The sequence below is a fragment of the Lampris incognitus genome, chromosome 4, assembly GCF_029633865.1.
Source record: "Lampris incognitus isolate fLamInc1 chromosome 4, fLamInc1.hap2, whole genome shotgun sequence".
In the NCBI taxonomy this organism is placed as follows: Eukaryota; Metazoa; Chordata; class Actinopteri; order Lampriformes; family Lampridae; genus Lampris; species Lampris incognitus.
This window is the reverse complement of record NC_079214.1, coordinates 50,144,624-50,156,759: the sequence shown is the minus strand read 5'-3', so window position 1 is coordinate 50,156,759 and position 12,136 is coordinate 50,144,624. Positions and strand designations below refer to the sequence as shown.

General features: G+C 43.1%; 1 protein-coding gene across 1 annotated transcript in view; it reads right to left on the bottom strand.

Moving 5' to 3' along the window:
* The window catches only part of LOC130111784 (OTU domain-containing protein 7A-like), a 58,650-nt gene extending 46,823 nt beyond the window's left edge, over window positions 1–11,827 (bottom strand). The window contains exon 1 of the mRNA XM_056279066.1: window positions 11,740–11,827. Coding sequence (XP_056135041.1) covers window positions 11,740–11,824 — 85 coding nt within the window. The 5' untranslated portion in view covers window positions 11,825–11,827. The remainder of the gene's footprint in view (window positions 1–11,739) is intronic.
* Window positions 11,828–12,136: the final 309 nt, after the last annotated feature.

Genomic DNA, 12,136 nt, shown 5'->3' with positions numbered 1-12,136 from the left:
CCTTGTTAAAGTCGGCCAGATCCTTACACTTGCCCATTTTTCCTGCTTCCAACACATCAACTTGAAGAACTGACTGTTCAGTTGCTGCCTAATATATCCCACCCCTTGACAGGTGCCATTGTAACGAGATATCAATGTTATTCACTTTCCTGTCAGTAGTTTTAATATTTTGGCTGATCGGTATATTTCAATTTATCCCCCTATGCTCATCACTTCTGTCTCTTTTAAGAATTACATTTTTATTCTCTAACTTGTTATTTCCTACTTTATAATTTAAAGGCAGACTTTCTCAGAAGAACAGAATGACAACACAAACCTGTTCAAAGGGACATATCTATCTAAAAATGCTGGTTTACGTATTACTTTGATTTATTTAGATGCCATCTCATATCTTTGCGTCCTTTCAGAAGCTCTCTGAGAAGTGTCCTTTACCTAGACAGTGTTTTCTTTTTTTAGATACCTACAGAGCTTTGTTTTCGTAAATTTATCTCCCATTTTCCCAATCTCCTGGAGGCCTCACCAACTGACTCTTTCTGAACCCCATTTCCTTCCATAAAGGGTATGATCTCACGTCTGTATGATTTTATCCACTCCTTGCATCAAGCCTCTTTACATAACATAAAAACTCAATGGGAGGAGGATCTCAGAAGAGTTGTGGGATGTAGTTCTGCATCGGTTTCACTCATCTCTTTGCGCTAGGTAGACATGGTCTAACTCAATGCAAAATCCTTCACTGTACACACGTCACCAAAGTCAAGCTTTCTAGGATTTATGATGTTGATCCTATGTGTGATAGATGTCGCCAAGCCTCTGCTATCCAACATCCATGTGTTTGGAACTGGAATATTTAACCACATGGTGCCATGATAACAACCTCTTTCTAAATGGCTCAATGTCAATACGACAAAAGAAATCATTATTGACTTTAGAAAGATGAGAGAAAATTCACATTCCTACTTCCAACAATGGGTCATCTGTTGAAATCATGGACAGTTACACATCACAGACACTCTCACATGGTCTCTCAACACCAACAGCATCCTCAAGAAGGCACAGCAGAGATTGTGTTTTCTGAAGCATCTCAAGAGTTTTGATATGAGTACCAAAACACTCATGAGCTTTTATCATCACAGTACAATCGAGAGTGTCTTGACAGGCTGTATCACGGTGTGGTTTGGCAACCTGACAGCTCAGGACTGCAGACTGCTTCAAAGGACTGTAAAGAAAGCAGCAAAAATAATTGCCATGGAACTACCACAACTCATGGGTGGATTACCGAATGGGTCTACTGGGCCCAGGCCACCTATGCTACAACTTCATAATATTTACACCATTCGCCGCAAAAGGAATGCCCTACACATCATGAAGGACACCAGCCACCCTGATCATGTTCTGTTCTCACTCCTTCCATCTAAAAAGACATTACAGGAGCATCAAATCACCGCCACCTGTCTCAGTAATAGTTTCTTTCCACAGGCAATCAGGTTGCTGAACAGTTGACGCACCCATATGCACCTTACACTGTTGTGTAATCGTGTTCTTTTTCTATACTGTGTGTCTACTACTACTACGTTTGGCTGCTCCCATTAGGGGTCACCACAACGGCTCATCCGTTTCCATCTCTTCCTGTTCTCTGCATCTTCCTCTGTCACACCATCCACACCTGCATGTTCTCTCTCACCACATCCATAAGCCTCCTCTTTGGCCTTCCTCTTTTCCTTTTCCCTGGCAGCTCCATATTCAGCGTCCTTATCCCAATATACCCAGCATATCTCCTCCACACCTGTCCAAACCATCTCAAACTTGCCTCTCTTGCTTTGTCTCCAAACCATCCAACCTGAGCTGTCCCTCTAATATACTTGTTCCTAATCCTGTCCTTCTTCATCACTCCCAATGAAAATCTTAGCATCTTCAACTCTGCCACCTCCAGCTCTGCCTCCTGTCTTTTCATCAGCACCACTGTCTCCAAACCATATAACATAACATATAACATTTTTCTATACTGTGTCTATAATGTATGAATTCTGTGTACATAGTCTATGTAGGTCAGTAGGTTGTTTTTTTTGTTTTTTTTTTACATTTATTTCTGATTTTTCCCTTTTTTCTCCCAATTTAGTGGCCAATTGATCCCTATTTTAATTCAAACACCCACCCTCGTATTGCATGCGTTCGCCAACTGCATCTCTCTGGCCGGCAGTCTCGAAGGAAAGCGCCTCCCCACTTTCGTGACAAGGCGAATCCAAGCCGAACCACTGTTTTTCCGACACACACAGAGACGCATTCACATGACGAACACAAGCCGACTCCGCCCCCCTCCCGAAGACAGCGTTGCCAATGATTGCTGCTTCATCGAGTCCGGCCATAGTCGGATCTGACGAGACCGGGGCGCGAACCCCAGTCCCCAGTGGGCAACTGCATCGACACCAAGCCGATGCTTAGACCGCTACGCCACCGCGGACCGCTGGTTGTTTTTTTTTTGGGGGGGGGGATATGGTGTGTCCTTGTGTCCTTTATGTGAAGGCAGAGAGAGCCAGAGCACAAGAATTTCATTGTACTCCAATACACATGATAATGACGCTGAACTTGAACTTTTGGTCATGCCCTTCCTTACACACCTACTGGCAAGACATTGTTAACTTGATTTCAGATTTGAATCAACAGCAATCACGACAATCTGGGGTTCTCCTCCCACTCTGTTTATAAGACCGACTTTGTAGGGTTTGTTACCTTATTAGCTAGATGTCTGATTTTACCGAGACTGAAATCACCTGCACCCCTCCCCCTCTCATTCGTCGTGGATCAAGGACATTTTGTACTTTGTTAAAGTGTAAAACAATTAGGTGTCTATAAATGGTTCTCTTGTCAAATTTAATAAAACATGGGGTCCTTGTGTTGCACATGCTGAGGCTTTGGTGTTTGCTGCTATTCTGGAACAACCAGATTAATTTAATGTTGGTAACCAATCTAATGTACCTTTGGTGGGGATGGAATGTTGTTTTTTTTAATCATGTGAATTCTGTATTTATCTTTAGCTTTATATGGTGACCAATGTGAAGGTTTTTTTCTGTTTTCATTTTCTTTTGATGTCAGCTATGTCCTAGCTAAAAAAAAATTTTCATTTGTGTGTTCTTGATAATCTAATAACAAATTTGAGAAAGGAAAAGAAAAACTAAAAGGACAAGGGACACATTTTTCTTCCAAACCTCACGAGTAGCCCATTGCCAAAGAAGTATGCTTATAAAAACACTTTTTTCCAGGACTTGGGGGGAAAAAAATAGTCTCCACCTCACCTCCAGTTCCATCCTCTCAGCCTTCATGACTGGACTGACCTTTTAATAAAGAAGCTTTGATCATTAAAACTGATATGATGGGGAGACTGGCAAAATATTTTACTACAGTAAAAATACTACTACTTCTGCTTAACTTTACCTAAATCGAGGTTGGAGAGACTGAATCTGTAAAATTACATATATTAGTTAAAAAGTGTCATTTCTGTTAAATGACATGGCAGAACATTGCCATACGAATTCAAGTAGTTAGGATCATCAATACAAACAGAAGGCAGTGGTGAGAAGGAAGTCAAGAAAAGGACACAATGTGGGTGGAATTCATGGAGAAAGGTAGCTGGAGTACTTTGTGACAAAAGAATGCCATTGAGGGTAAAGAAGAAAAAGGGAAAGCCACTTTATTTTTGCCATTGTACAGTTGTTCCATTACAACGAAATTTGTTCTCTGCATTTAACCGATCCTATTGTATAGGAGCAGTGGGCAGCTGCAGCGCCCAGGGACCAACTCCAGTTCTTTCCATTGCCTTGGTCAGGGGCACAGATAGGCGTATTAACCCCAACAGGCATGTCTTTTTGATGACAGGAGGAAACCAGAACACCTGGAGGAAACCCACACAGACATGGGGAGAACATGCAAACTCCACACAGAAAGGACCTGAAATGGCCTGGAGTTTGAACCCAGAAGCTTCTTGCTGTGAGGCAATGGTGCTGACCAGTGGGCCACCTTGCTGCCCTACAAGGTATACTAAAGGGGAAGGTATACAAATCAATGGGTAGGCCTGCCATGCTGGTATGGAAGCAGTGACAACAACAGAGAGGCTAGAATCTACATTACAGGTAGCAGCGATGAACATACTGTGTTGGTCCTTGGGAGTGACTAGAAAAGACTGGAAGAGAAATGAAGAAGTGAGAACTACGTTCAAGATCAGAGGACTGGATGAGAAGTTGAGAGAGACAAGATTGAGATGGTTTGGACATGTACAGAGAGGAGACTTAGACTATATAGGACAAGGTATTGGACCTGGAAATACCTGGCAAAAGAGAAAGACCAAGAAAAAGACGGAGAGACCAGGTAGAGGAGGGCATGAGGAGGGTTGGACTGTGGGAGAGGGATGCATTAGACAGAAAGCTACGGAGGGCTGTGACAAAGTGGGTGAGAACACACCATTTGTCTCATCATCTTCATCATTACCAGGTGTTGGCTTTCCCTGCCAGTGGTGCAGCTGATTGACTCAGGAGTATTTAAGCAGTTGCTTTGGAGTTGTTGGTTGGGTAGGACGTCGGGGTATAGATGTGTGCACATGATGGTAATTTAAGCTCAATTGTTATGAGTTGAGTTTTGTTCAGTTAAGATGAGTTAGCTGTTAATTTTTGTTTTTGTTTTTCATATTTTGTTTCACTTGTAGCTACACCCTGTAAATAAGTTATTTTTGCTAAATAGAAACAGTTTTGAGTCTGCCTCCTACATTTTAGCCACTCAGGCCAGACTTCCCCACAGTTGGTGGCAGCGGTGGGGTCTAGGCCAGTAGGGGGCAGTGAAGGAGGTGCCAACCTGAGAAAGGAAACTTCAAGCAACTGGTGTGCCTGATGTTCATGGTGTCCTTGACCAGCGCAGGACAATGGCCGGCTGCCAGATTGACTAGGTTGTGCTGAACTGTCCAGTCTTTGGTGACATTTGGTGCGGAAACAGTCTGACGGGGTGCCAGGATGGAGCAGAAAAGCAAGCGGTAGGAGCAGAGGTGGAATAGAGTCCAGCAGCAGTGTGCCCAGCTTCAGCAGGGGGTGCAGCAGGACCATCAGGAGGGTTCTCAGCTGTTGGAAGGTGCAGCAACTGTCTCTAACCCCTCCACCGAGCTCGAGGTAGAGCAGTCTGACAACCAAGCTAGTTGGGAGAGGCCTGATGCCCAGCCATTGGGGGCATCCATCGGAGAACATTTCAGTCAATAGAGGTTCCCTGACTGGAGAGGTCCAAGGATTCATGATGTTGCTGACTTCCTGTCCCATGACTCTGAGGAGTAATGGTCTTAAGGGGGGATGACAAAGTGGGTGAGAACACATCATTTGTCCCATCATCCTAATCATTACCAGGTGTTGGCTTTCCCTGCTACAGTGGTGCAGCCTAAACTCAGGTGCTGCTAATTGACTCTGGAGTATTTAAGCAGTTGCTTTGGAGTTGTTGGTTGGGTAGGACGTCAGGATGTCGATGTGTGCACACAATGTTAATTTAAGCTCAATTGTTATGAGTTGAGATTTGTTAATTCAAGCTAAGTTGAGTTTTGTTAGTGATGAGCCCCCACTTGTTACTAAAGCAAGGCTTTAATGAAGACGGGGCACTTGCACAAACAGAAGAAATAAAAGGTGTGTGAAGCACCAGGTCAAACGTGAACTGACAAGGGCAAAGTCTTGTTTATAACCCGACAATGAGCCGGTGTAACAGCCCAAGATATACCCCCTGGCGAGACTATACCCAGGGTTGAAGTGGGCTAGCCTGTTTTATACCCCGGGTATATTATGGGCTAGTCCAGTTTATACCCTGGGGTATTATTTGGGCTAGGTTATTTCATGCCCTTCTAAAACAGATGATACTCAATTAATTATCCTGATTAATACAACATATTCCGTTGTGTCACTGATCTCATCTAGCTCCTCCATTGGTGTCTTGAGTTGCTAGGGTTTGTCCTCTATGGTGTCACAGGGGTGGTCAGGAATGGTTGGGTGCTCAAGGTCATGGGGAACATCTGATGATGTGGCATTTGTGTAGATCTTGAGGTTGTTGGCATGGTAGGTGTTACTTAGGATCTTGTTGGTTTTTACATTTTTTTTAGCTTAACACGGCCTTTGCTGAGTAACTCAACAACAGTATATGGACCAGTCCAGCGAGGCTCCAGCTTGGATCCCATCCTGTGGATACGTCGACTGTTTTTGATGTAGACTATGGACCCTGTAATAATCTCTTTGTTGCTTTCATGGCGACGATCGTAATTCTCCTTCTGATGAGACTGTGCACTGGTGATGTTTCTTGAGACTGGAACAGAGGTCTTTACTACATGTGTGAAGTGTCTGCAGAACATAAGGGCTGGCTGAGTCTGGAAGTGGCGCTTCATCACTCTTGTCAGCAGACTTCAGGTTGATGGGCAGCTTGGCAGCGTGGCCATTCATCACTTCTAAGGGCGTGCACTTTGTTGAGGCATGGATAGATGTATGATAAGCAAACAAAATGCCTGGAATGTACTGATCCCAATCATCGGCTTGGTCGCTGATGAGCTTGCTCGGTGTAGCCTTGAGTGTCTTGTTGTCACGTTCTTTTTGGCCGTTTGACTGTGGGTGATATGAAGAGGCTATACGGTGATCTGTCTGGAAATAGCCCATAAGCAAGTCAATAACATTGTTTACAAATTCATGACCCTGGTCACTGATAAGGGTGTCCATGCAGCCTAGTCGACATACAACAGAGTAAAGGAACTCTGCCACTGACTTTGCGCTCTTGTCTGGGATAGCTGCGGCTTCAGAGCACTAGGAGAAGTGGTCAGTTATGGCGACGATGTACTTGTTACCACTTGTAGTTTATTGAAGAGGGCCGATAATGTCAATCCCAACCAGACTCCAGATCTTGGCAGCTACAGGTATGGGGTTGAGTGACAGAGCTTCTTTGCTGACTTTGGGATGACTGACGAAACACTTTGGACATGCCTTCACGTATTCTTGTACGTCACTCTTCATGCCTCTCCACTAATATCGCTGAGATATTTTGCTGAAGGTTTTATCTTTGCCAAAGTGCCCTCCTGTAGCTGGATTGTCATGACAGGCCTTCAGAATGTTGGGCACACAGGTTTTGAAAAGAGCCTCCTTATTTCCATCGAGGAGAGTTCCACCGCTAGCACAAAATGGCTTTGCTGTTTGACGAAACTTAGACTTTGCATTCACATGCTTGGCAAGATCCAGCTCATAGATATGCTGAGGATACTTTCGGACAGAGCTGGTGTAGAAGTTGAAAATCTGATTGTACAGGTCATCCATGATGGATTTTTGTTTGAAAAAAAAATGAATAAAATTTAATAATACACATGTAGGCACCCAAAACTTCACACTTCCCCTTGTCCTTCCTTTCTTCTTTATTTTCTTCCTTCTGTTTGTTATTCCTACAAAAACATATTTTATTATTGTAATTATTTAATTACACGTTTAACAGTTACTGGGGCAAATTGTCACATGGCCATTCACAATATAAAATTAAAGTATTCACTGTAGTGCCACCTAGTGGTGCAGTTCCATGAGTATTAAGGTGCATGATCACGCATATGTGTACTACGTACATGTAAACTTTCAAATCTCTTTATCACCTTCCTAGCCTATTAGCTTTTGGCTAACTAGCAACTGTTTTTAGCCCTTTTAGCTAAGCTAATAAATATTTTCGCTTAAAAACATCAGAAATGACAGCAAAAACTTGCTTTTTAATACATATAATAAATAAATTTTAATACATATAGGAACCTTCCTAACCTTGATCTAGCAATCTGAAGGACGTGTATGCATTAATGGGGGGGTATAATTTGGACTAGAGGGGTATAAGCTATTTTATACCCCAGGGTTAATCTGTCCTGCTACACTGGGGTAACCGGGGGGATATATACCTACTGGAAAGCCAGTCAAGGAAATGGGGTGCACGTGAACAAGGCAGGGCAGGAACAGACATGGCAAGCCAATCAAGTAATGGGGACAGGTGAGCAACACGGGCAGAACCACGACCATGACAGGAAACCGGGCTGCATGGCCATGACAAAGAGGGAGACGCACACAACCAAGCTGATTAGCTACCGATTTAAAAGGAAAGTGTGGCGTGTGTAATCGGTAGTGTAGGAGAGTGCATGTGTGTAGATGCAGGGTTGTATGTGCAGAAACGCAAACCAACCAAAGGGTGTCTCAAGGAGGAGAGCATCATCACAACTGAGCTCCAAGAGGCTTTTGACGGAGCACTGGCACACAGGGCCCCAGGTGTTGCTGACTACACTGCCACGCCCACTTCCAGTACCTGCAGAGGCATCCCAGCTGGCACACACAAACTAAGCCACAGAGCCAGAGAGACTTAATTTGTTTGTTTGCTTTCTTTTTCATATTCTTTTGTTTCCCTTGTAGCTACACCCTGTAAATTATTTTCTAATATATATTTTGAGTGTGCCTCCTACATTTTAGCCACTCAGGCCGGGCTTCCCCACAAGGGCAAAGATCCACTGTGGCAAATGCCGAGAAACGGAAGAAGCCGAAAGAAGAAGAGCATACATCACAGCTAACTGCTGCAGGGAACCCAGAAGTGTCCTCTTGAATTATGTCATCTGCAGCGTATGCTCTAAATTCACTAGGACAATTGTTTTGTGAGCTTTATAAAAACTTGCAGCCAAAGTGTGATTATTCGTGGTTAAAATTTAAGTTCCTCATCAGTAAAACTATTAATTAGATAAACCTCAAGAACGGGCCGACATTATCTGAAGTAATCAAGTCTCAAGTGCTATAAATCATGATAAAGCGCACAAAGAAGTGAAAGTGTCTCCTTTGCCCGACTGACCTGGTTTTGCTACTTGACGTGGCTGTAAAAAGAAAAGTAAGCTAAGCTCACCAAGTACACAGTAGGAGTAATAACACATGTTTATACAGCATAGCTGAGCGTGTGTGTGTGTGTGTTCACAAAGGGACAGAGGAGATACGTATCATGTTGCTGTTAGTTTGTATGCGTTAATGAAGAGGAAGTGAGGAGCATGACAACCATGTGTGTGTATGCCTATGTAGCCCCCTGTGTGTGTGTGTGTGTGTGTGTGTGTGTGTGTGTGTGTGTGTGTGTGTGTGTGCGTGCGCGCGCGCGCGCGCGTGTGTGTTGTGTAACTGAAGGAAAAACTGTGAACATTACGTAACTCCAGACAGACCCGACATGGCTGAGACACTGCCTCCTGTCTCTAGGGGGACTGTGAAGTATTGCTTTAATGTCAGATGCTGAGCTGTTGAATCTAGGCCACTCTCAAAATGGCATGGGTAGTGTTAACCCTTACCGAGGAATGCATTTTCTTTTTTTAACCTAATTCAATGCAAGGGGGGTTTGCTAAGCAACGCTTGCTTTTTTGTCGGCAACCTTCATCTGCCCAGTACAACCACAGTCCTCTACTGACCGCCAAGCAGCTCCCCTGGAGGGACTATTTGCCTGAAGAGAGGGCAGCCCAACGGCAGCTGCTGAGTTACAGGAGGTATTACCTGTAAAATCTCTCCACCCAGTTTAGAGAAACACAGAGGCGCTTCTCTAAACGATAGGCAACCACAACCATGCTTAAGGATGTTCAGCAGTGTAGGGAGCCTGAATGGGGGTTATGACACATGCATCTGAGTAGTGGCCAAGCTCATGCTGGCCTTTGCTATGTTTCATGACAGGGTTCACTCATAAACCTATGGCAAAGTGCCCTATGAGATGCCGTTTAAAGCTGTAAATCTCCAAAATGAAGCCAGTGAGCAGTGAGTGACATACTAATAATTGTAACCAATATGCACAATGACAAAAAGTACAAAAACAAGACCCAATTATATATAAATGGAATCAACCTTTAAGTGCAACTAACAGTATGGTGTGCAAGGATCTATCTGAACAACAACAACAACAGCAGCCTGGCGATATTTTGAAGAAATGCACCCAGAGCTATGACATAGAAGTGATAATAAAAGAGAGAAGGAAGAATAGCTGAATTTAACTAAACTAGAGAGAGAGAGAGAGAGAGAGAGAGATTCTGTCTATAAGTAGAGACCAACGAGCTGAAAAGGTCCCTTGCTGCTTCAGTCAACAGAAAAGAAGTGTACAGCTGAAACAGGCTGACTGCAGGAAGCGGGACCTCCTCCAGAATCACTGGCATGTTTACCTAGATAAAGCAAATATTCTAAATAATACCTCTCCTATTTGAAACCAGTGTAAGATTTTAACAATTTTATCGTGTTTTTTTTAAATTCTGCTCCTGATAAACATTGTCTCATCCTGACTGAAACACTAGCTCTTAAATTATCCTGAAGTTTATATCGTGTTCATCTCTCCTTGTCTATCACCAAAAGAATTAGATAAAAACTAGACGAGAAACCACACTGTCTCGAAGGGGACTGATATTTGTCTGAAATCATCTCATTCAAGTTGTAGCTCAATAATCTTTCAATAAGAAAAGGAAGATTTCATCTTTTTCTTTAATATGTCTCCTCTGAACAGTTTTGGTTCATTTCAGGATTAACTCACAAAGAGAAATCTGTAAATTATGGGGACATTCTCATAAATTCTCAGACATGCCTCCCTAATCTCATCTGTATGTCATTGCTGAATGATTATATAGGCCTCGACACTTAGACCAAAGCAGTCTCTATCTAACATATTAACATCACTGGTGGTTGTAATCAATCAATATTACCAAGAATTTATATGTTGATATGCATTTGAGCAGTAATTATACGAGTTATACAGTTTTCGATATGGTATGTTTGTGATCAGTAATTAATCAATTACCGATTTTCCATCAGCACTTCTGTGAATACATGACCACTATGGGAATACAGGAATATTTATTAGATATACTGTCCAGTTTCTTGGACTGATCCTTCTGAAATTTACATTTTGTTATTTGCAATGTTGGTGTTAAGGGACTAAAGTTCGTTTCACTGTTGGACTCTTTGTAAGTTTCTCTTGACAGCAGTGACGGCTAAAAGGCTGAAATCTACATATTGATATCAGATGGATGCTATGACCAGCTGTGATGTGTGAGGAGACTGGAGACAAAATGCAGTGCAAACTGCTCATAAATGAAACCAAAGCAATGTCATTATGACAGTAAATATAAATAAAATAAATAAATACATCCTGCGCAGTAACTGTCCACAGTACTGTATGAAACAGGCATTCATGCATAGCCCTTTTGCAGATGCTGTGAATGCTGTAGTTTGCATGTACAGATAACAACAGAAATATCCAAAAATATCTCAGCCAAGATAATTTACACACCAATTTGCATTTTCACAGCCTTTAGATATGCGTTATTTTTTATCCAATCTGACCACTACAGCCAACATTCCTCCACCCCAAAGGCTGATGCCAATTTTCATTACTGTATCTGCATACTCACAGCAATTCTTACTGCAGCTTGTTCCTGTAAATTGGTGTCATTTTAAGTATGCTGGTACCAAAACCTTGATGTCAAATAATGTAACATAGGTATCGAGTGTGTAGTCGGCTCTGAATCTGTGGTCAGCTCTGTTATCTGTTGGTAAAAAAAATAATGTAACACTAGTAACACTAGTCACCTCCCCTGATGGGGAGTAATGTCACTTCAGTGGAGCTTGCAGTGAGCTCTGCCAATCAGAAGGCCTATTTTTCAAATCTGTCAAATACTGTCCAGCTACATTCAAGTCTAGTCTGGTCAAATGCAGTCTTATCCCACAGTCTTACCTTCCAGCAGGTCCCGTGCCAGACCAGGCTCGGCCCCGGTGGAGCGGACAAAGTCTGACAGCACCGCATCCATGTCCAGGGTCATGTGGTCGTGGGGGTGGCCCACCCAGGCCACAGTCGTCACCTTAGTTGACGCCAGCTTGCCTGATTTAAGATCTCATCTGACAGCAGAGAAACACACAGAGACACAGAACCAGTCAGATGGGATCCTTTAAGTGACGGTAGCCTGCTGGTAAGCAGAAGCGGGCAGGGAGACTAACTGGTAAAACCCTCAGACTGGCATGCAGAATATGGGTGGGGAAGGGGAATTACAAAAACTAACCTGATGTGATGCCCTGACCCAAAACACTTAACCATCAGCGGCACTGCTCTGTAGTTAAGAATATATACATAGTAC